This window comes from Lichenostomus cassidix, chromosome 1Aa (assembly GCF_008360975.1).
Source record: "Lichenostomus cassidix isolate B80296 chromosome 1Aa, HeHo_3.0, whole genome shotgun sequence".
NCBI lineage: Eukaryota > Metazoa > Chordata > Aves > Passeriformes > Meliphagidae > Lichenostomus > Lichenostomus cassidix.
In genome coordinates this window covers 6,508,538-6,534,107 of record NC_139480.1, presented here as the reverse complement: position 1 = coordinate 6,534,107, position 25,570 = coordinate 6,508,538, and the positions used below count along the sequence as shown (strand labels likewise).

At 42.4% G+C, this 25,570-nt stretch overlaps 1 protein-coding gene across 4 annotated transcripts in view; it reads left to right on the top strand.

The window, feature by feature from the left end:
• Positions 1-24,009, top strand: part of BEND7 (BEN domain containing 7) — a 46,097-nt gene extending 22,088 nt beyond the window's left edge. For 2 of the 4 annotated variants that reach the window (XM_085082986.1, XM_085082961.1), the window contains 4 exons: positions 4,465-4,690; positions 9,335-9,454; positions 17,531-17,581; positions 22,053-24,009. In XM_085082986.1, coding sequence (XP_084939112.1) covers positions 4,465-4,690; positions 9,335-9,454; positions 17,531-17,581; positions 22,053-22,141 — 486 coding nt within the window. In that variant the 3' untranslated portion in view covers positions 22,142-24,009. The remainder of the gene's footprint in view (positions 1-4,464; positions 4,691-9,334; positions 9,455-17,530; positions 17,582-22,052) is intronic. The other 2 variants (XM_085082970.1, XM_085082977.1) reach the window with 2 other exon arrangements.
• The last annotated feature ends 1,561 nt before the right edge of the window (positions 24,010-25,570 follow it).

Here is a 25,570-nt window from a genome sequence, read left to right as displayed (position 1 = left end):
ATTTTTTGAGCTTTCGGTGGAAACTTGTTCTCCATCTCTCCCAGTGCCAAGAGCCACAGTTGAGATGAGGAGCCATGAAAAGGTGTGTAAAGCGTTCACAGCCCACTCGTTGCTGATGAGCCCATGTAGTCCACATGTGTCTTTATCCTGCCAAGGATTGTTTATGTGCTTTCCTGCCTGTCTGATCCCACTGGCTTTGGGGAGCTCCTCACCTCTATAAACTTCATATTCAGTCCTTGCTGAATTGTGTCACTTGCTCTTGATTGCTGTGGATGCTGGAGGAGGGCCTCAGCACTGTTGATGATGTCAGTGTGACTAAAGAGGCCAAAATTTGCCACTCTAAGAATGTGCACTTTTCCCACAGAAAATTGCAGTAAGCATGTTTCCTTGATTCATGTACACACGGATAGAAATTTCATGTATCTGGTGGATGATTGGCTTTGTTTAATGACCAGATTGATGTCATCCGAACCAGTTCACCGACGAGTAAACTGTTCATTAATTCCTCTAATATATTTTTAATTTTGAGCAGGCTCTTTCCAATTTCCTAAGTACTGTGAGCTAGAAAAACATAATTAAATTCAGTATCAATAAGCGTAAATGAAAACAATGCAACAGATAACATTCTACCCTTCTGGAAGAGGGAACTAATAATAAAAAAGAGCAGTCAGGATAATTCAGTTACAGAGATGCAAGCCACACCACTAATTAGGTTGCAGTCTCATGCCACAGAGTCAGTGTAGTGCTACAGAGAACTAGTTTGATGCTTTTTTTTAGAGGGTTTCCTTTTGTAGTACTGAACTTAATAATGTTTGAGGTAGAGGTTTGGGGAGGACTGGTAATTTATCACTAGTATGCAATTTGTGCTTATAATTTTTCTTTGCTTGTGGCACTCTTGTCAGCTTGAAACACAGTTTTGAAAACAGTTTTGTACTTGCAATGGAATTTAATTTGGCTTTATGAATGTGTTCCGTTGCTGGACACGATCCTTTGTAGTTGCCAGTTTGACCTAAGGAAAAAAAGACGGAAGAAACATGTGGCTCATAAATCAGGACTTCATCTGTCCTCCCATGTTTGAGCCCCTGCTTGCCACAACAGTTGTTTGACTAAATTTACAGAGCCAGAACCCCGAGACAAACAAATTGATTTTATTTTGTCTTTGGAAAGAAAACGTTTGATTTCTGAAAACAGATATATTTCATAAAATGTGACCTGAAATATTTTGAGAAGTCTAAAGAAAGTCACTTCTTTTAGAATGAATGGCAGCATTATCTTTTTCTGCTTTTTTATGTGTCTCTGGTGTGCACACAACCAACATGTCTGTGTGCCTGAAAAACCTGAAAGACATTTTGCAAAGCACCATAAATTAACGTTCCCTGGAGAATATTCCACAGGTTGTCTGTAGTGTGCGTTGTGTCACGCCACTGCTGCCACTGCAATTTTTCCAACATTTATTGAACTTTAAGAAAGATCCAAGTTTAATGGTTATAAAATTGGGGCTGCCAAAACCAGTGCAATTAGTTCAGACCTGCTGAGATGAAGTACTGCTACTTAGAGAGGTGGAAAATGTCTTTGCTAGACAAACCCTTAATCTGGCCCATGGATCAGAGAATCTGCTTTCTAAATGTAATGATCTGATTACAACTCTTAGTTGAACTTTCTTGTGTTTGTTTTACAGCTGTAATATTTCATTTATAACCTAATCATTTTTAATCTACGTATTATGACCTACTAAACTATCTAGGATTAAATCTAATTCACTGCCTGTTAATTTTAGCACAGCAAAAGCCTTTAGCATTCAGGTCTTACTTATTTTGTTGTACACAAATAGTTTACCCACCGGTTCCTTTTGCCATGATCATTATCTATTAACAAGTGCTTTTTCTTTGAGAAATCACATTCAAAATGATCAAAAAGTTCAAATGGTTACTGATTGTCTTTGACTGAAGGAAAAGGACAGGAAAAGGACTAAAGGAAATCAAGGATGAATCAGTTTAGCCTTCAAACTGTTTCACCAATAAACAAATTGATCCTTATATTAAGAATAAAGTAGTCAAAACTACAATAATACTCACTCCTCCACGCCGGTGCAATGGTAAGGTTTGAAATGTATTTTACAGCTATATTGTAGGGTGGTTGGTGCAGCTGGCAAAGTGTAACGGAAGTGTCCTAAAGTAGGACCAGGGAAGAGGGAAACCACCCACAGAGCAGAAGAGAAAAGCTCACTTGATTTTTATTTTCCAGCACGAGTGCAGAAAATGACAGCAGGGCTGTTTTGGGGGTCAGTTTTGAGCTCCTCACTGTAACAGAGACATTAAAGTGCTGGAGTATGTCCAGCATACTCCAGAGAAGAGCAGTGGAGCTTGAGGTGTTTATCCTGGAGAAAAGGAGGCACAGGGGAGACCTTATCACTCTCTGCAATTCCCCAACAGGAGGGTTTAGCCAGATGGGGGTTGGTCTCTTCTCCCAGCTAATAAGCGATATGACAAGAGGAAATGGCCTCAAGTTGCACCAGGGAGGGTTAACTTCCCCTGGGAAGGAAAAATTTCTTCCCCAAAAGGGTTGTCAAGCCCTGGAACAGGCTGCCCAGAGAACTGGTAGCAATCACCATCCCTGGAGGCATTTAAAAGATATGTAGATGTGGTACTCGTGGACATGGTTTAGTGATGGGTTAATGGTTCTATGGGTCTATGGTTCTATAATTTCCCTGCCCTGGGTGTCTGTATCATTGAGGTCATCTTAGATGGCTATCACAAGACCTAAGTAACAGAATAGGGCAGGTATCCTTCATCACCATGTCAGCCACATTCTAGTTTTTGATTTACATGAAGTAGAATTTTTCCCAAATTGTGAACTTGGCCCACATTTATTTACTCTTGAAAATCTTTTCTGTCACCAGAAGTTTAGAAGTAACACATTAAAAACCCACCTACATCCGAATATTGTCAAATGTCAGTAACTGACTGTTTTGCTAGATCCAGCATTTTGAACGTTCTTGAAGTTAAAGACAATTTTTCATCCAGAACAAGTTGAGAAACTAGATGCTTCTTAGATGATTTTTTTGGTTGTTGTTGCAATCTGCATATTTTAAGATTCTTCATCCTGGCTTCCCAAAGCATTGTAATCTTCAGCTTTATCACAGAGTACACATCCATATCCCATGACAGTACATGCTTTGGAAATATTCTACTTGCTGCAGCACTATTGATACTGATCTTTAGAAATCCATGGGAAAAGAATTATACAGCCAAATTGTTCTGAGACTGGCAGCCCTTTCTTCTGTCTAGACTCAAGATGTTTGCAGGTGATATGATGGGAGATGGCATTTGCTCTTGCTCTGTAAACATCTTTGAAAATACACCATCATTGGTGGATATATTTTCATGTAGGGGAAAAAAAAAGACAAGTTCTTAGGAGCAAGGCTGTTATGTTGGCTTATTTCCTCACATCATGACCACTGATTCTTTTACCTCCTTGCCAACTTCTAAATAACATTTTAAAAATTTTAATTTATTCGCAACTTGTCTTCATTCTAGATACATTATATGTATTCCATAAAGAAGTCGTACCATAAGCATTGTGTGGCACTCACAGAAGAAAATTCTGCAAATACTGTTCATGTAATTTCTGTTATGTACAGACAGGGGCAGCAAAAAGACTCTTGGTAAGGGGACTTCTTCAAAGGCCTTTGTCTGCTTTGGCCCTCAGTGTACTTGAGAGAAGACTCTTGTGAAATACAGCATCATTTTTTTTACCCTCCTCCCATCCATTTCACTTTCTGGCAGTTGCTTAAATCCCTGTGATTCACTGTTGAGGATTTTTATGCTGAAATAAGCGGTCTGTCTAACATTATCCTTTTCTAAACATGCACTTTGGGAATATGAAAAGAGGGACAAATGGATGCTCAGTGCTGGCTCCAGGGCCAACCTCGAACTCATCATCTTCTTATACTCATGTGGGCCATATCTTCACTGGAAGCCCTCTTGGGAAGCCGCATGGAATGGGCCAGTATCCCTGCATTTGTGCTTCTTGGAAGTGCCTGGCTGCCCCACAGCACACTCGTTCACAGCATTTGGCAGTGAAACAAGTCCATTAAATGGTTAAATAAATGTCCAGGGAGCATCACTTAGGAGCACTGCTCGGGGATGATCTTCTGCTTTGTCATTATTACCCAACATTGAAAGGTGTCTCTTGTCTTTTTGTTAGCTGTACCCTAGAAATGATGTCAGTAATTGTTAACTTTTACAGAGGCTAGACAGGAGTGTGATTATTTGATTTGCCTTTTAAGGTGCTTATTCACTGATGGGGTTTGATTTCAATGAATTAGGCTGCTGTGGTCCTGAATAGCTGGGAAAAGATTCATGGTTTGATGAAGTGATTGTTAAGTCTCACCAGATGCATGATTGAAGTAAAATAATTTCTTTGAATGCTCGTTTAATTAAAACATTTGTATTCTTTTGGTAGCCAGAAGTGCAACTTGCAGAAGGCTTTGACGTCTTCATGCCGAAATCTCAGCTGGACTCTATACTATCAAACTATACTCGCTCAGGAAGTCTGCTCTTTAGGAAGCTGGTCTGTGCATTTTTTGATGACAAGACTTTGGCTAACTCTTTACCAAATGGCAAAAGGAAAAGAGGGCTCAATGACAACCGGAAAGGACTAGACCAAAATATTGTGGGTGCAATAAAAGGTATGTTTTCTGCTTTATGTGTAATTAGAGCATATTCTCAGCTAAAGAAAGTGTAAGGGGATTAGAATTTCTGACATGTGTTAGGTCTATTAAAATATGCAGTCTTATTTTTATTCCCTTTCATTCACTTGTTAAAAATAGCTTCTACGGGGACAGCTTGTGTTAATTTTAAGCCAGTGATCCTGGTTTCTGAAGTCAGGCTCTAAGGTTAGAAACTCAGTGTTCGTATAAGATAATTATTTTTTTCCCTCAGATATCAGAGATGCAAAGAAATCTTGAAAACATGACAGTGTAACTGATACCCTGCAGTCAAGAGTTCTGAGTCTTGCACTGCATCTGGCTGTGTCTGCTCTGTAAATTGTTTAATAGTTGGCTGGACTGGGGAGAGATGGAGGAAGATAATACTGAGACTGAGATGAGTTTGATGTTCATAAGTACAGTGGTCCTTCTCTTGGGGGAGCAAATTTCTTGGTGTGAAACTCCTTGTACTGGGTGATTTTTCCTAGCAGTCAGTCCTAGCTTTCTAGCTTCCAGAAGAACACATGTACCTTCAAATTCTGTGATGGCAACATATAAAATGCTGGTATTAGGCCAGAGATTCTGAACTGGATTCTATTTTGAAATCTGATATTGTAGGGACAATACCCACATTACCAAAAGATAGGCCAAAAATGAGCTCTAAGATTGGAGCTTATTTTAGAGGCTGTGACTCGTTCTCAGGTACAGATTGCTAACTTAGGAGACACGGGGCAATGAGAAGAGCTTCTGTAAGTCCATTAGCAGCAAAAGGAGGCAGGAGAATCTTCTGCAGCCAACTCTGTGCCAGCTTTTGGACCCTTCTCCCCATGAAAGAAAGGCATTGACAAACTGGCTTGAGTCCAGTGGAGGGGCCACCAAGACTTATGACTTCACCACTTCCCTCCTCCAGTGCCAGATGAGGGGAGGCTGAGAGAACTGGAGAGATGATTCAGGAGAAACCTTACTGCTGTTCACAACAACCTAATGGGATGATGTAGAGAAGTGGAGTCAGACTCTTCTCAGAGGCGCAAGAGGCACTAAACACGTGGAAAATTGCAGTTTGATGTAAGGAGAAGTGTTTTCAACATAAGGGTGGTTGAGCAGTGCGATCAGGGGCTCAGAGGGGCTGCAGGATCTCCAACCCTGGAAATACTCAAAACGCGACTGGTCACAATACAGAGCATTATGATCTAGTTGGCCATGCTTTGAGCAGCAGGAGGCCTTCAGAGGACCCCCTCAAGTGTGCAGTTCTGCAACAAAGTGCACATTGTGCCTGTGTCATAGTGCTAATACATTGTACAGAGCAGCTGACAGACTTCCTTACAATTACACGTGTATTTAGGTTTAAATCACAAACACTGTTTTGTACCTTCTTTTCATGAGTTCAGTAATCTGCAAAACTGAGTCTGAATTATCTCTGTGTCTCATTGTTCTTAAAAGCTTTAATAAATAAGTTAAATGAAAGCAAGAGGAGTTCAAAATTACTTTAAAAAACCCGCTCTAATTTGAACAGCGCTTGATAAAAGAAATGTTTTACAGTATATGCAACAGCACTACTAAAATAGCAGCTGATACCCTGCTACAGAGAGCAATGTTTCTCAGTAGCTAGACCTGTATTACTGGAGCTTGTATTACTTGTATTACTGGAGCAAATTCTGGGGCTTGGCTTGAGCTCTTCCCTTGAGTTTAGGAGGAGAAATGGGAGGACTTTTAGTTCCAACAGAAAAATTTCATCTGTGATGGTACTACTAGGTACCACTGCTATAACAGTGATCTTTATTGGCATTTACAGTATTGGCCACACTAGTGCCTGATCCCTAACAGGGAAGTCTGTCCCTAAAAGCTGTGATGGAATAAGATGCCAAGATCTGATGTCCTGTGGATCTTTACTCAGTCTGGCTCCAATAGCACCCTTCTTCCCTCCAAGGAACTGAGCTATCAGACACTGTGGTTTCATTTATTCCAAGAAATAACTGGGCCAGTATGAAATCTCCACAAGAACAACATCATGTTGTTTGCATTATTATCATTAGGACATTCCTCTACCACGTGCCCAGATATCCTTTAGTGGCATTTTTAGTCCTTTTCCATGACACAGACACAAAAGGCTACATTCATGACAAAAACGGGCAGAGAATTTAAAGGAAGGACTGTTTGAAAATTACTCTTCCTGTCTGAAAACATTTTCACTGCTGTCCTTACAAGTAATTTAATGCTTCTGCAACAGAATGATTAGCCAGGGAGCAATTCTCTCTTTTGACTTTGGGTATTCAGTGGCACTTGTTGAATCAGTTGCAGTGTTTCTCCTGGGCAATCAGCTTCTCTTGTGAGTCGTTCACTCAGAACTGGGGAAAAAAAAGATGAAAAAATAAAACTAGTCAGAAGCAGTTATTTTTCTTTTGTGTTGTTGACTAGAAATTCAGCCAGTGAAATACTTCCCTGCAGAAATCAATGAGCTGTGTTCAGATATAAGTGTGATGTGTCCCTCAGGGATCCATAGTGAGACCAATATGATTTAATATTTTCATCAATGACACAGGCAGTGGTTTCTAGGGCACCCTCAGCAAGTTTGCAGATGACACCAGACTGAACAGTGTGGTTGCTTTACACCACAGAAGGAAGGGATGCCATCCAGGACTTTGGCAGGGTGAAGGAGTGGGTCTGTGTGAATTCCTGATATTTAACAAGACCAAGTGCAAGGTCCTGCATCTGGGTCAGGGCAATCCCCAGTATCAGTATAGACTGGTGGATGAAGGGATTGAGAGCAACCCTGCAGAGAAGGACTTGGGGGTACTGATAGACAAAAAAATAGGTAGGAGCGAGGAATTAGCAGTCACAGCCCAGAAAATCAGCCTTGTCCCAGGTGGCATCACAAGAACTGTGAGCATGATTCTGTGGTGAGACCCCACCTACAGCACTGCATCCAGCTCTGGGATCCCCAGCACAAGAATGACATGGACCTGTTGGAGCAATTCCAGAGGAGGCCACCAGGATGGTCAGAGGGCTGGAGCATCTCTGCTGTGAGGACAGGCCGAGAGATTGGAGGTGGTTGAGCCTGAAGAGAAAGCTCTAAGGAGACCTTATTGTGGCCTTTTCATGTATAAAGGAGGTGTGTAAAAAAGACGAGGATGGATTTTTTACCAAAGCCTGTAGTGACAGGACAAGGGGGCAGTGGTTTTAAACTGATAGAAGCTACATTTAGACAGGACATTAGGAGGACTTGTAAATACCATACAGCTTGGGTGGACTAGAAAGGGCAGGTCCCAATTCTCCTGCCTCCTTGCTGTTGCTTTCCCGATCATTTTTGTCCACATTGTTATTTCCCTAACCACACATTGAGCAGTTGCCTGTTTTAAGTTAGTAGGAGTCACAAGTCATTGATCAAATTCCCATTGTGTCAGGTACCATATGGATTCAGAAGGGAAAGATTATTTCTGCCTTCAGAAAGATGATGTTTGTTGCAAATCAGACACTATGAATGTGTAGGGATGTATTGACTTCTCTGGGCAGCCCTCAGAGTTGGTCTGATGTCCTTGCAGATCAGACTGCACAGGAAAGTGTTGCTGATGCCTGCCATGCCATGGTTTTGTGAAGCTGTTAACATGGAAGGAGTTTGGAGGGGGGGTTTGCCTTTGGTTCCCTTATGCTTAGCAGGTAGCACTGCTTCAAAAGCGTGTGTATAAAAATACTGAAGTTGTCATTTTTTTGTTGCACATTTCTCCATCCCATTTGTGTGATATTTATTCTCAAGGATTACAAATTCCTTGAGCTGGGACCAGCTTTCTCTCTTTGTTTGCTAGTCATAATTGGACACTGGGCTCTGAGACCTCTGACCAAGTTTACAATAGCAATACTAACAGCAAGAATATTTTTTCTATTTCTGCTCTTGTTTATTTTTGCACACTGCTCAGTTGCATGATGAAAATCAATTGCATCAGTTTCACTCCATTTATAATTCTGTATTTTTGGTATAACACTGTTAGGTTTGCTTTAAATATGGACTTAAAGATAATGTTGTCCCTCTCTGTACCTTTTTTACAAAATACAAAATTGGACCTGTAGGATATTTCTTTTTTCTCAATAATGGTGCTTTTTTTTTTTAAGTAGCTTTATAAAAATTCTATTCCATCTGGTTTGGCAATATAAAAACTGTGGAGATTTCAACAGTGCTAGGACTTTACTCTTTCATCACTTTGCCTGTAGCCTTAGGAATCTGACCAAGAGGACACCAAATGAGCAGATCTTCAGCTCTCTACGTGTAACATATAGGAGGCAGCATTTACAGGTGCATGTCTCATCTAATACTCAGTTCTAAGTACGCTATTATTCTTCTGTGATCATTTTGTGTGAAATTCGTAAAGACAATAGGTGTAGAACGTTTCTCTGGGACAGGCTCTTGTATGGAGTAACAGTGGGATTCCTGTGATATTTATGCAGCCAAATGACTTCTCAATGATAAACTTATGAAATGCTGCCTTGGGCTTTGTTCTCACAATCCTAGATTTGGCCATTAAATTTTTTTTTTATAAGTGAGTAGTTTCATATATTTAGTTTATAATCCTTTCCAGTCTCCTTTTCTCCATTCTTGGTGGCACATTTCAAAAAGGTGGTATCTTTTTATTTCAGTCTTTACAGAAAAATACTGCACTGCTAACCATGTGGATAAACTTCCTGGTCCTAGGGACTGGGTCCAGATTCTTCAGGATCAAATTAAACTTGCAAGAAGACGATTAAAAAGAGGCTCAGGTATGTATAAAAATATGAGTAACAACATGTGAGTGTAAGATTAAAAGTTTAGAGCCTTTGTATCTGCAGAAATGTTCTTCCTGTTGACTGCAGAGTTGTACTTGCTTGCTCTATGAAAATTAGAACTCTAACACTTTAGCAGGTTTCTGTGGGTTTGGAATGGTAGGAGGTTTAGGAGCTGTCTCGACAGACAAGTTAAGTTTGAGTCTTTGTCAAATGTTGTCTCCTTTCCTTTAGCATCCAAACCCTTCTTCCCAGAAGTCCTAAATTAGCTGATCCATCCAGGGTTGCAGGTAGAAGTTTTTTGATTCTGTGTTATTTGGTCTGACAAGCCACTCTGTTAAGACTGTTAAGACACGACCTAACTGACCTTTCCCTCTAAACTGTATGTGTCTGGAAGAATAGATGAGTCTTCTCACATTCCTTGTGAAAGAATCAGAAAAAAAAAAAAAAAAAAGACAACCAAAACCAAAAGAAAATGCAGCCACCCACCCTGGTTGTGCCAACAAGGCTCTGCAATATGTGGGAGGCAGCTTGCCAGCAGTGACAGGTAATCTAGGCAGGGTTTTGCAGCAAAGCTGCTCAGCTTGGGCTGGGATAACCTGGATGCTTGGGACCAGCCTGCAGTGAGCTCAGTGCTAAGCTTTCACCCTGACAGCAGGCAGCTCATGAATTCTCAGCTCCAGCCACAAACAGCAATGTGCAGCCTGGAAATTCCCAGTAGGATTCTTGGGAAAGCAATGTTACTGATTAAGAGACATGTAATTACCTTATAAAACATAACTAGTCTCCTTCCCATCTTCATCCCTCCAGTTCTACAAGGGGCATTTTTTCATATGAGGGTTCACTTACTCTTTCTCATCCTGCAGTTTTCTTTAAGTTCTTTTGGGGTTATATTTCTTGCCTGTCTCTCCCTGGGCATGTCTGACACTGTTGTCTGAGGCACTTCACTTGTGCCACCTCCCTAAACTCAGTCCTTTGCTGTTACTGTATTTAGCTGCCTGCCTTTTCCCCTCTTCCCTGCTGCCCATCACAACAATTAAGTGCCTGTTAGCATCCATGGGCTGACGGGATGGGAAGCCTGATGGCTCCGCAGGGGATGCTCACTCTCTGGTCCCTGGTGGTGAGTGAGGCCGCAGGAAATGTCCTCTCCACCTCCCTGTATCAGAGGGCCAACCTTTTCTGTCCAAAGCTGCATCTCTGAAACACACACTTAGTCTGGCATCTGAAATCATTCCACACAATGTTATTAATGCCAGGAGGGAAAAGCATAAGACGGAGGAAAATGAGAAACACCCAGAGACAGAAATAACGCAGAGGGAGGAAAAAAGTGCAGATTATTCGGTAGCATAAGCTTCCCAGGGTAGAGAAACAAACCAGCACTGGCCTTAAAAAGGGTTTCTTGTATGTGTTGGGGGAGGGAGGACAGAGGGATACAAGATAATCTTGTTAAAGGCAGTGTCAGATTACTGGTGTTGTACAACAGGATTGCTTTCTGCCCCTTCCAAGGCTGCCTGCCGGCCTCCCCAGGACAGGAGAGTGGAATTGGGATGCCAGGCTACAGTGAGGTGAAGGGTGCAGTGCAGGATGTGGGGAGCAGAGGGTCCTTCAGCTGTCTGCAGAAGATCCCTCAGGAAAGAGGATTGACCTAATTTTGTTTTGATTTTTATTTTCTTTCATCCTTTTTTATTTGCTTTTCTTTGTGCCTCTGCAGGATATTAATTAAAATGACAATGACATTCAGCTTTTGCTTTCCAAATGGGGCCACCTCAATCTCTGGTCCTTGCTCAGGATGGGAGAATCTAAGCAGAGGATATTGTGTCTAAGCTAGAAAGACTGTGAAGAAAAATAAGTGAAGCTGACTAGTGTGCCAGAATCAGATAGGCTCCCCTGTCTGTGCCTGCAGATGGAAGGTAACTTGTTCACCTGTATGTGGAGGAGTAGTGAGCAGCAGTGTACCTAGCAGCCCCTCAGGTTTATTTCCTGAAAAAAACCTGCACAATACCTAGATTGGTAGAAAAGCTCTCTTTTTGTGCTCTTTGCTGGCCAATCCCTGAAGTGCCCCAATTTCTCTCTGATGTAGCCACAGGCAGACATGCTGTTTTCAGTGTGTCAGGAGTGTCTGAACACACCACTGTGGCCACCTGCACCTTTCCATCCCCTGCCATCTCCTCTGGTGGCTGTAACGAACCCAACCTGACCTTGCACTGAAGTGAAGAAGTTTCCCAGGCCTTTGTGACAGCAAAACAGTAGATGGGAGCAGAGAGGCAGGAGCTGACAGCTGGTTGCAGTAATGTCTTCATGTTGTTGAAATAAGATTTGTTAGTAGTTTTATGCTACAAGTGTGAGCTTCTGTTACAAGGAATCTGACCTGATATGAGAGCTGACCAGGGAACAGATCCATCTATTCCCGTATTTTGTGTCCCACAATGGCTGTTAGCAGATGCCTGGCAAGGTCTGTAGGACCAAGGGAAGGAGGATATTGTGGTGTTTGTTAGCATAGTCTCTCAGCCCTCAGCAGCTTTATCATGATATAGAACTGGTGAAGTTGGAATTATGCACACTTTATCTATTCATTGTTAAACCATACCAAATTGTGTGTAATTTACAGAGACCAAACCAGGAGGAGAGGGCAGACATGGAGGGAGAAGCTCTTCCAGGACTTCATGTTGTAAAACTTGGGTTTTAAGTGTCTTAAAACTATGGGACTTGCACCACTGAGATGTGGGATTCATCACTCTCCTGGCTGAGCTCTTGAGCTCTTCCAGTCTGCCTGTGGCCTGTGGATCAGAGGCTAAGCAAATGTCCTATATCCATAGTCCCAGGTCATTCTATTGGAGTTTTGTCTCCACTTGCTCATTGGAACATACCAGCCGAGCTTGTGGGGATAGACTAGGGTGCCCAGTGAACAAATCTGAGCCAGCATTAATCTAACTGCGCCTAAGACTTTCTGAGCTAATGTGTCTCCCTGCTGTTTGATTGCTTTATCTACATCAGTTCCTGGGTTGTCATAACGCACCGGCTTTACATGGAGAAAGCTTAAGATGATCCATTTATTTTCTCAAAATAAATGGATCACAAGACAACTTTTTAGTCAGCACTGTGTTGGGCTAAATTTTAACAGCAGACGTATTTAAGAGAGGAGGGGCAGGTTTGTCATCCTGCTTGCCTTCCGCCGAGCCATTCAGTACATCCTCTGATGAGTTTTTCATTTCAAACCAGACAGTAAGACACTGTATTCATGAGCAGCCCTCTCCACTTTATCCTGAGAAACATTATTTCAGTCTGAAAACGTAAATCCTGCTCTATCTTTCAATTACAGTAATAATGTCAGAGAATTCCATCAAACAACTGGGGTGAATATGCTTTTTGTAGCCCCTTCTATAGGGTGTACTCCCATGAGTGTTTCCAAATTAAATGAAATTATGATCACTGGATCATAGATGCTGCCCAGCTTCAACCTTATTCACGATGTTTAGCTCATCTCCTAGAATTAGGGACTGAAAATCTCCTTGTTTAGAAAGCTAATCAAAAAACCACTTAAAAATTCTGCTTTCTAGAAAATAGTTCCCCCGTGTAGATTTTGAAAGGTTGTTATCCTAAGCCAAATAAAAATTCATTTACGTTCTGAATCAATGACAATATTTTTCATAGCTGGGAATATTCTATTTTTTAATTTATTTTGCTTCTGCTTTTTCTTAGTTCTTTTAAAATATTGCCTGAGATCTGAGACTTGGGTAGGGTTTTTTTATTTGTTAGATCTGAGAATAAAGCTGCCGCTGCCATTAAATTTTTATTGGCCTTGTTCAGTCTTTTCAAAATTTCACAAGTTAGCTGTCACCAAGGGGAGGAGAGACTGCGAGGTTAATGTTACAAACAGATGTTATAATTAAAATTAAAGAGTATGATAATATTCTTCAGCCTTGACTACTGGTCCCATGTCTTGCCAACAACAGAGCATAGTGAGTGGAGCACAGCTTCATAATGCCAGGTCTGTCTTCTCCCAGAAGAGAAGCTGAACGATTTTGGTGGATGGGACAGGATGCAAAATTGCCCTGGAAGAGAAGAAGTCAAAGGAAATGCATGTGCATAGGTTTCCTCTCTTAAAGCAGCGTGAATTACAATGCAAATTGCCTCGTAATTTACAGTGCAGGACTTGCCCCAGCATGGTCTCTTCACCCTGCAAAAGAGAACACGAGCAGGTGTCTGGTGGCCTTGCCAGTGGCAGCACAGAGGGAGACAGTCAGCCATTATCACAGAAATCTTAAAATGGGTAAAATCAGAGGGAGCTGACTGGCTGTTCTGTCACCTCTGTGCAGACACCGCATTTGAGCCTTTTGATTACTAAACTCTCCATCCATTAATAAGCAGCAGGTCAGGGTTCACACATCTCCCACAGTAAGTTCTTCCTCCCTTTTTATGTTTTGAAGAGCCCATGAGCCATTATTCCACAGCGGCTGTCCATGGGAAAGCTGATACTGTGGGGGTAATATGTAATAACAATAATATGTAAGTAACCACATGGTGGGATTTCTGGGGCTGTCCTGTGCAGAGCCTGGACAGTCCAGGAGCTGGACTTTGATGATCCTTGTGGGTCTCTTCCAACTCAAGATATTCTGTGATTCTTTTCTAACACTGCCACAGTATGCAGGCTAGGAGCTGCTCATGGCAAGTGTACTTTGTGTGTAACCTGGAACCTTTGGATTGCTCAACTCCTCAAAGGAAAATACAGCATTGTTGGAAAACATGCTGAAAATGTTCAGGCAAGATTCATTTAAATAAATTGCATGCCATGACGCTTCATCCTTGAATTGTTGTTTAAAATTACAATACTTTGTTGCAGTGTGAAATAGTGGGGAAGAATGGGAAAATAAAAAAAGCTTTTATTTTTTTCCTGGAAATATGCCTTTACTCCCATGTCCTTGTCCTTGTTCAAACTTCGGCTTCCATTGTTTTGCATGAAGTCTTTTTCTTCTTTCTTCCTCCTTCTAACTGGTTTGTGCTTTTGACACAATATCTACATGCTGCAAAAGATTGGGTTGGTTTTAGTTTAGCAGTACACACAGTGCCAGGAAGGATGTAGGATGAAGTCCAATATGTGGTAGAGTGTGTTTGTGGCCAGTATGTTAGATAAAAACAGCAATACTAAAATACTAACTGTTGTATTTAACTTTCTGGCCCTGAGCACATGTGTACTTCTGTCCAAGAAGCAAAGCAGCAAGTGTACACTTAACAGACAGCCATGTACCTCAGAAGCTACACAATTTGGGAGTAATCTAAGGAAATGACTACCAGGATTATTTTGCAAGAGCTGCTGCACTCTATCTAAGCAAAGGAGAGAGAAGAGGCTCTGAGTTCCCATAGTAGGCTCTCTCCCTGCTTGCCTTGTCTTGCATGCTGGCTCAAGACAAGGTGAGGTTTGGCTGGCAGTCTGTGGGTGCGGCTGTCAAAGGCAAACCTTCCTTCCTTCTTGGAATGACATGTGAGAAGCTGGTGGTTTATGGCCATGTTAGGAGGTCGAGGTGTTTGTCATTCCCATGTGTTGTACTTCACCTGGAGCTGCAGTTACACATCCAGTTTCATAAAACAAATCCTGGCAGCTGCTGGGAAGAGTGAGTAGCTCTCTGGGCATCTGCTGTGCTCCCACTCCCTGTCTGGCGCTGGCACAGGCATTCCTGTGGCCATGTTGTCAGTTTTTAACTGGATCTGATCTTGGTGACTATATAAACATTTATGCTGGCATGATGAATGAGGCTGGAACAATTGGTGGAGAGCTGAATCTTACCTAACAGTCTTCTGCCAGATTAAAATGGCCAGGTAACTTATGATTCTGCAGAGTCGGAGACTCAAGTCCTTACCTTTTGAAAGTTGTTTCTGTTTGTTTCTTTCTGTATAACTGCCTTACTCTGGGTTCACTGTTAGCCAGGTGTAAGAAGAGCAGTTAGGCAGAAAGGTGACCACAGCTCTGGAGCTACATCAAGAGTTGCTGCAGAGATCTCTAGAAAAGCTGTGTCACTAGAGTGGGCAGCCTGTTGGCACCATCCCCTAGATTAATTCATATCATCTACGTTCACAGAGTGAAGGCTTTCCAGTCCATTGCCAGCACTCAGATCTGGCTCTCCGCATTTTCATAGCTTGGATCCTTCTCCCCAAGGGGCCAGATGCAGCTTTGTCTCTTGCAGAATCACCTGGTGCAGGTAGCTCTTCACAGCATGGCTAGAAGTTGGCCTCAAACTGACACTCCCAATTTTTTAAGCTGTGTATATCCCACTGGCTGAGTCTCAGCTGCTCATTGCACCCTGCTGTCTCCTCCCTTGCACATCCAGTCCATCCATCACTGAGAGTCTGGTCCACATTCAAACCAGCCTAGGTGACCTCTTCCCACTTAGTAAGCCACCTGTCCCTTCCAAAATTCAAGGCTTTTACAGTGAGCTGTACCAAGCACTGAATTTGCCACCTTCTCACAGAAAGCAGAAAACAGTATCAATTCCAGGCACCAAGTCACTTGCAAGTCTGTGCCATGAACTTGTCAGGACTCTGTATTTAAACCTTTTGTGGGAGAAAATCTGCCTGGCACTAGGGCTTTTAGTTTGTTTATGTTTTCTTTGGTTCAGTTAATTTTGCAGAACTAAGAGCATATAGCTAAAAACTAACCTGACATCCAGGCATGAGGGAGAGACAGCAGTCTCTTGGCCCAGGGATGGATAGACAAGTGTTGATGGTTTACATTAGAAAACTGACGTAGATTAGGAGCTGGATTAGATGTAGCCATCATGAAGGCAACAACTCAACATCCTCATGTGCAGAGCCATGATAAAGATGATCAGTTTCGAGTGGGAGGTGAACTGAGTTGCTTAGTGCATCTGCAGCCTTGGTTTTGATCCCTGCGGATATTGGGCAGTAAATGGATGTGAGTAGATGTGTATCTGCCACAGTGACTGTACAATGTAGTTCATAGGGCGAGAGGTGATCATTTTAAACTAAAAGAGGGTTGATTTAGATTAGATACAAGGAAGAATTTTTTACAGTGAGAGTGGTGAGGGCTCTGAGCCATCTCATCTAGTTGAAGCTCTCTCCCTGCTCATTTCAGGAGGGTTGGACTGGGTGACCTTTAAGGCCCCTTCCAATCCAAACTATTCTATGATTCAGTGATAATGGGCTTGTCCTGTATGACCACACCTCGTTTGCTGAAGTGCCCTCAAAGATCTCATTGTGCTTCAAAGGCCTTAAATATCATGCTGCAGTGCCAAAAGACAAAGGTAATAGGATTTTGAGTGGGGCTTGTGTAGGTTAGGCACCGATTTCCTGTTACACACCTTAGACTTACTCAGGGTTCACATGCACGTCCTGAGTACTACAGCCTAACAAGTCCCTGCACATCTGCTGAGTGAAACAAGCTATCTCTGTGCATTCCCTTGGCCTCTGGCAAATACAAAATTAACAAATTAGGCTTGTAGCCTCCCTTCACCGTGGGCCAAATTAAGTCAAAAGCTCTTGCATAAGCTGTGGGTTGAAAGCACGTGTGTATACACAGAGTAATTGCCAGCATGGTTGCATGCTTTTTTAATTACACTGGGCACCCACCTGCATCTTTGAAGATGCTTTGCCCTAGTAAATCTGTCCCCTGCAAAATGAGCTTGCTTGTGGTCACAGGAAGTTTGGGTGCAGAAATGGGAGTGTTTGCCCTTTCCCTGCAGGCATCGGATGACTGTCAGAGGGTGGAGTTCCAGCCTGCAAGGCTCTTCCTCCAAGGACCGCTGAGGACTTTTCTTGTAACTTATCAAATGATCGCAGCTCCTTTTATCATACTGATATCCCGAAACCTTAAAAAGAGCAAGTGTTACTCCATCCCGTTGCTGGCACAATTGCTTCTTAATACCCAGCTTCCTCTTATGAGTTTGCATTTTTATTACATGACCTTTTCCTCCAAGCAGTGAGTTTTTTACTGAGCACTTGCAAATTGCAGCTGAGGAAAGTAGATAGAAAATGCAAAATCACTTTACAGTCTGTAGCTTTTTAATCGCATTCCCGTATTCAGTAAAAGTAATGAGATTTCTTGTTTATATTTGTAATCAGCAGAGGCAACTGACTGTGATGAGAAGCCGGACATTTCTCTACTACAAACAGGTAAAATGCATTAAAATTTTTATCAGTCTCCCATATGTGTTTTTGTTTATTTATGGCACAGAAGCACTTTTCAATAATCCTGACTTGCCATGTACAGCTGGGTAATTGCACACAGGATTCTTGTATCTAAAGTTTTGAATGGTCTGTGTTAAAAAACAAATGCATCAGAATCTTACAATTTTCCCCTCAATTTCATATTCATAAAACCTCAAGGTCCATGGGAGCAGCTAAGCCAATAAGGCCCATAAGTTTCACTTCTTATGCCAGATAGGGACTTGTGCTCATCCCTGATATTTCTGGGAGTATTTTTTATCTCTTAACAGAGTTATTGGTAAGGACAAACACAGTAATTTGTAGTGTCACATCTGTTGAGTTGTCCAGGGTATTAGCCATAATATCTTGGACTCACAGAAGGACTGCAGACATATTTACATGCTAGTTAAGTGTTAGTTTACTTATTCTTTAAGTGCAGCCACCCTGCCTTAAAAGCCTGACAGTTGCTATACAGCAGCTTGGCTGTGCAGCTGTGTAGACTGAGAAATAACATTCTTGCACACTGTTGAATTTGGTGTTGAAATCCCCAGTCTCCCCAGATAGAGACTGAGTGAAATTTGAAGTACTCTCCTATTAAGAATTGGTCCATCAGTAGGTGCTGTGATGGTAGGAGCTGAGCTGCCGTCCTCTAAAAATCCAGTGGGGCCAGGGTCTGGGGAGATGATAATTTCCCTGCATTTCAGAGTCTAATTTCACTGAGATGCTGTCTCTTATCCCCAAAGCCAAATCAAAAGGAAGGAGGGTCTTGGGCAGACAAATAGCATCATCGATTATAGTGCAGTTTTATGTTATTTCATTTTACAACAAAGGGTGGTTGGAGATTAGCGATGTCATTGCTGTGAAGAGCAGGACAGGGCTGGTTCTGGGTTTCTGAGCACATCACACAGTACCTGACAGCTGTGGCGAGGACGGGAGACTACTGGTGACCATCACAGCATCTGTCTCCTGTGCCAGAGCTCCCTAATCTCTCTTGCGTAAGGGCTGGAGAGGGAGCTTTCACACCCCGCTGCTGTGTGCTGGAGCAGCAGCTGCCAGCCGTGGAGCGCTGTCGGAGCACGTGCAGTTACTAAGGAATAGGACCAGCGGAGCAGTTGGGAGGACAAGCAGCTATAGTGTGGTTCTGGCATGGACCCAGGGGGGGCTGGGAGCACATGCTGCCTGGGAGCTGCCGTCCTGCTTTCCTGGCCAGCCGCTGAGTAATATTTCAGGGTACGGCTGTGATGAAAGATGCAGGAAGCTCTGCATTGAAAGGTCTCTTCCAAGCAACATCCTGTTGGTTTCTTTTATCAGGGAGGGAAGCAATTCCGCTGCAGGAGGACCCTAGTAAAGGTTGTTAATGTGATGTAGTGTTATCTTTTCATTGCTCCGGTAATCACATTAAGGAGCAGAATTAACAGTTTGCTCTATGTTTCTTGGAGCACAGTTTGTGTAGTCACTACTCGGGTTGTACATCAGGGATGGAAATGAGTGTGCTGAGGTGGTTGTGGTACAGAAGGCAACTCCCTTTCCACTCCACTGCAGATCACCATTTTGGTCTGCTTGCTTGTACACCTTTGAGCATCCATGCATGCAGCTTTTGAGCTGAAATGCTTGTGTGTGGTGTGTACTGCTCCGCACTACCTGTGGAAGGATGCCTAAATAAACCACACTGCGGTTTGCTTTGGGGAGGAGGTGATGCTCACAGGCTGTGAGCCAAGAGTTTGACTCACACCCATTATTATATGTGTGCCAGTGCCTCTTCATAGGACATATCTGTGTAATATCATACTGTTGTTGGAAGCGGATTATTTAAAGTGATGCACAGACAGTATAATGACAGTAATTATGAGACAGAGCCAAAGTATAGATGCTTTCTATCAAGGAATGTAGCAAAAGAGGTGGAGTATTACTTTTACAGGGGTCTTTCCCTGTTTTAGTACAGCTCGTTTTACAAAGGGGTGTTACCGACAGGTTCTTTAAAGAAAGTCTGCGTGCAATTTACTCAGCTGTCTTCTCTGTTTAGCTTGAAAAATCTTTGGGGAAAAGTCTCTCTGACTCTGTGTTTGTACAGTGCCTTGTGCGATGGGCCTTGGTTGCAGATGACAGCTAATATCAGATAAATCATGGCCTCAGGTATTAGGAAAAATTTCTTCCCCAAAAGGCCTGTCAAGCACTGGGACAGGGTGCCCAGGGAAACAGTGGAGTCACCATCCTTGGAGGTATTTAAAAGATGTGTAGATGTGGGATATGGGGATGTGATTACTGGTGAACTTGGCAGTGCAGGATTAACAGTTGGATTTGATGATCTTAAAGGTCTTTTCCAACCTAAATGATCCCGTGATTCTGCAGAGGTTAACCTGCTGCTTTGGTACAATAAAACCAGAGTGAATTGGGTTGCTTGAGGGGATCTTGCAGGAGACTGGATGAGGAGAAAAGATGGGGTACAGAGCTATCTATGAGCAGTTGCTCTCTTGATCTTCAGTAACTGAACAAACTTGTGGAGCAAAACCACCCAGAAAGAATTATTTGAATCAGTGGTAAGCATTGGTGCCAAAAAGAAAGGGAAAACTCAGATGCCTTTAATCTGCCTTTCCAGCTCTGTCAGTCCTGCCTGTGACACGGATGACATTATGAACGAGATCTGGGTATATGTGGACTAGAGATGCTGAAATGTCTCAATCTGCACAGTTTTGGATCACAGCTTCTGGCTGACACTTCATTTGGGACACCTCAGTCAGAGGTGTGGTTGCTCTCAGCTCCTCTTCATCATTGTAGTCGTGTTTGGAGGTGTCTCTCCTTTGGTGCTGGCAGGACCAGGCTCTGACTGCTGTTAATTGGAGCCAGTGCCCACAGCCAGGCCTGAACCTGCTCCTTCTGTGCCCACAGCTAACAAAGTCCTGGGCTTTGAAAAGAGAAGGAGGTGCTTTGTTTTCAGAAACCTCTTTTGGAACTCCATTTTTCCCAATTATATTTTATTGTCTGTAACAAATGTTATCAAAGCTCAGGTCTTAGAGAGTTGCAGCTTTTGCACCTACCCAAAGCTGAAGGCTGTGTCCAGACCTGAGCTGAGACAGATCAGACAGCTCCGGGGCAATTATCGTGGGCTGAGTGGAATGACTGATTAGTTTCTTGGTGATACAGGATACCTGGAGGGTGTGAGATAGATCTTTATCAGGATGAGGATGTGGCAGCTTCTAGAGTCATTCTGTGTAAGTTGGATTTCTGAAAAGGCTCATCTTATTTCAGTGTACAATTTATGCAAAGCATTGGGATTTTGTGTTGTAAAAGGAAAACGGAAGGCACAGCCTATAAATTCTGTGTGTGGGATCAAATGTAAGCCAACTGAAACACCCTTTTCTTGACTTCTCATCTCAAAAATTGGATTGGAAAGAAGTAGGCAGATTAAGGACCATGAGGTAGCCCTTCTTACCCCTGCCTTGGACCACAGGTGTGCTGAGAGTTTGTGCAGTTTTTCCACAGTGGGGTTAATTTCAAGATGAGAAAGAATTTTGATATCCTTAACGGAAGCTGAAACACTAACATCCCAATCCTCAGGTCTAGGGGTGATACAGCTTTGTGAAAAGATGAGAGCAATCTCTTGGTAAAGAAATGGATGATAAGAAAACAGCAACAATCCAATTCTATATAGGTTGTCTCCTTTTCTCTTGAAATACAATATCAAGAAAACGAAACTTGAAAAAAAAAAAAAAGAAAAACCTTTTTGGAAACCTTAAATATAAGTCCTTTATTGTAATATAAATCTTTATCCTTTCAATGTGTGATTGTATGAGTCTTCCCTTTTCATTGGGGTGTATTTGCCTCTCAGGCTGATTGATGTCTGTCTTCTATTTGCCCTGTGTTCTTAGCGCTCTCGTCGTAATTCTTCTGTCCGTCTTTTCATTGTTCTGTTTAGAAAAAGCACATTCTTAAAGTGCTTTAAAAAAGATGGGATATAATCATACCGTGCACCTTTTATAGGTGTGTATATATATTTTTTTTTTCTTCTATGTGCATTTAGACTGCTGTGGAGTGGTGGGGTTTTTTTCCAAATAAGATCCCCAAGTATGTACTCAAGGTTTAAAATTCATGGGGTGCTTTTTTTCACTTCTTCAGAACCGTAACTTCAAAGGGGTGAGCATTGCAGTGCAGTTTGTGCTGAAGACTAATGCAGCGCTTTACATCTGAAATGGGCTGCGCTGTATGTTGTGTGAAAAACTTGGCTGGCAAATTTTGTATTCAAAAAAATCTATTTAATTTGCTTTTCTTTAGCCAGTTGAGCTCTACTCTAAATGGAATTCAGCAGCACTGCCTGTGTGCACACCAGTAGTTCAGCCCCGTCACTAATTAAAGTTCAAACTCAAATACATAATTTCCATAATTCTAAAATACTACTTTTTTGTTGCAAATTACTGATATCTTAAAATTTTTTTTTTAACAGATTTCTTCAAACTCTTTCTCCCTTCAGGTAACCTTTTTGACACCACAACAGACCACCTGATGGATGCAAACGCAGATTTTTCAGTTTGAATTTCACATCCTGCATCAGTGTTCTTAGTGGATAGAAACATCCTCTCCTTTGAGTAATGTACCTGCAAGCTCGGCACAAGAACTTCAGTGTACCATGAGACAGAGACATCCAAACGAATTTCTTTACAAGTTTATGTTGTTTCCATACATTTTCCATGTAACCTCAAGTAATGAAACCTCCAGATTGCTTCACTGTTCTTCATCTCAGTTAAAGATGATTTCCCTCTGCATTCAATGCGTTACTGAATTAGCAGGGTATCCACTCTGAGATCATTCTCTTGCCCAATATTTCTCCTCCATGATTGTATTTTTCCACATGATTGTATGCTTGCCAGCAATGTTTCATCTTAAACCACGCAGAAATGGTGACTCTTCTTGTCTCCAAGGGACCAGGGTGGCCTCTCTCTCCACTGTGAACCCTGGGGGCTTGATGAGCATCTGACTTGGTGAAGCTCTTTGCTTCTGCAGACCCACTTTTCCATTCCTGGCTGCTGCAGTACCAATGACCAGTCACACACAGCTCTGATTAAAAAGTCCTTACTGGGTTTAGGAGAAAATAAAGCAGGATTTCTCCCAGCAGTGCCCAGTTTCCTAGTTATAGCAAGGAGAAGCTATTCCTCAAACAATTTCCCCTATGTGGCCATAGTGGGATGGCTCTTGAGCATCTTTGTAGTGCAGATTGCTGGAGGTGGTTATTTCCCCCTCACTGTTGCCCCCAGCTTGCTATACCACCTCAATCTCAAAATGTATTAATTTTCTGATTTCCAAGAGGGTCTGCTCACTGTGATTTTTCAACCACTGTCCTTGGCAACAATACTCACCTATTCAAAAAAAGAAAAGTCACCTTTCACCTGGCGCTGTATTGATATCTCAGCAGTTAAGATGAGTGAATCAATCGAGAAATTGCACTACCATCTTAGACACTGATAGGGTTGGTCCTTTCAGGTCAGGGCTGAGGTAAAACTGTGTGTGGCCCTCCCTGCGAACCTTCACTTCTGCACCTTTCATCAGCACTAAATTCACTTTAAAAATGTTGTGAAAAAATCTGGAAGGTCTTACCTGCAACACCTATCGATCACCAGGCAGTTTGAGCACGTTTCCTGCAATTCGAGGGAGAGCTTGCTAGAGCCTTTGCCATTGTGTTTCCTTTCCCTGTGTGTATCTTAGGTACTTTTTTTTTTAGAAACTATTTGGCCTTTGAGTGTCTCAACAGAAGTGCTATTACAGAGTGGGATGGTTTTCAAAATATTAAGCCTCTTTTTTTAACAATCCTAAAGCCTGTTTCTCAGGTGTCATGGAATACCCACAAATAACACTGAAGCCAACGTGAACGGTTTATTCTCTCGGCACCTGAGAAACCAGGCTTCCAGCCCTTCCCCACCCACCTTCCATGGACTTTTAGGAATTCTCTCTGAAACTGTGGAATAGATTGAATGTGCACTGCAAACCTTAAATTTTGAGTCTTTCCTTCCTTTGTGGCTTGGAGTTGCCTGCATTGGGCAGGGGGCACCGGTCGGTCGTGTTGTAACCCTTCAGCAATGAAATCAGCGTTTTGTAAATTTGGAAGATTGCATTTGTGTTTACTTACTGTGACTACTGTTCAGACTTTCTTCAGAAATCTTTTTATAGGGTTTATTAGAGAGAAGAAAAAAAATCATTCCATATTTAGGTAAAAATGTCTCAATCTTCTGTATATATGTTTTATTAATATGTAAATATTTAGATATTTTTAAATTACTATGTTCTTAATAAAGCAACAAGGGACTAGTTGTGAAATGGTGTATAACATTGTGTTGTGTTACCGATCTCTGGGAAATCCTCTTTGTCAGTTCAGAAAAGAAAACCTACAATAAATAACTTTAATTGCATGTGTGTTCCTGTGTTCTGTGCTGGATTCCCGTATTTTAGAGGAATTACCCTGCAGTCAGTGGACTACACATAGGAAAACCCTAAAATTTAGCACCACAATACTATTTTTCCAGCTGGCTCAGCCAGAAACCACACTGCATTGCCAATCACAACAACATCTATATCCAATCACGTAATAACTCTCAAGTATTAAGTACTGATATGCTTGAAGTCTAATTTTAATTGAATTAGGTGCCTTTATAATCTGCACTTAAAAGGTTAAGCTCTGCTTCTATGGAAACAACACACAGGAAGGACAAACCAATACTCATGGTTTGGAGTAGCTGCAAAGATATATGCTTGGTAATTCATTATCACACCCTCATCAAATGTTTAGCCTTAGAAAACACTTCCTGCAAAAACATGTTCCTGGTAATCTTCCATCAATTCCAAGGAGCCAGTGAAGTGAAGTGAAGCAGCAGCTCACCACACCTTTTTGGCTTTACACAAGGAGCACTGTGGAGACATCTAAAAAGTCCCAACGAGAGCTTCCTTCACATTTCAGTGGCTGCCCGGATCAGCTGAAGCCTGGTGCACATCCTCCATCCATCCATCCATCCATCCATCCATCCATCCATCCATCCATCCATCCATGTGGTGTGGCAGGAGCCAGTGCAGGCCTTGCCCTCTGGGGAGTGCTGCAGGAGCATCTGTCACAGACCACAGAATGCTTTAGGTTGGAAGGGACCTTTAAAGCTCCAATCCCTGCCCTGTGCAGGGATACCTTGCACAAGATGAGGTTGGCCAAAGCCCTTTCCAAACTGGTTTTGAAACACTTCTAGGGATGGAGCATCCACAGCTTCTCTGGGCAACCTCACTGTTGGGGCCTCAGGGCCTCACCAACCTCATTGAAAAATGTTTTTTCTTAATATCTAATCTAAACCTACCCTCTTTTAGTTTAAAACTGTTGTCCCTTGTCTTGTCCCCACAGGCTCTAGTAAAAAGTCCCTCTATCTTACAAGCCCCCTTTAAGTACTGAGGGGCCACTCTAAGGTCTCCTTTTCTCTGGGCTGAGCCCCACTGTTTCCCTCAGACACTGCTCCTCAGATTTGTGCTCCAGACCCTTCCCCAGCTCCACTGCCCTTCTCTGGACATGTTCTACCACCTCAATGTCTTTGTTGTAGTGGGGAGCTTAAAACTGTCCCCAGGATTCAAGGTGTGGCCTCAGCAGTGCCAAATTCAGGGGACAATCACTGCCCTGGTCCTGCTGGCCGCACCATTGCTGATACAGGCCAGGGTATTTAAGTGTGGCTTTGTTTGGCTTTGGTTTTTCTTAAACAGGGTACAAGTTAATACACTGTTGCTTGTAACATTTAAGTGGAGCACCTTAAATTGTGTTTAAGGTACAATTATGAACAAGAAATGTTCCTGTGTGCTGAGATCTGCATGGCACTAAATCTCATCTGTGCTGCAGAGCCACCAGCTCGTGCTGCTGCCAGGCTGCAGCTTCACCTGTTGAAACAGCTTTGGGATGGAGCAAGTGACACTGCCAGCACTGACACCTGAGCTCCAGCCATGCTC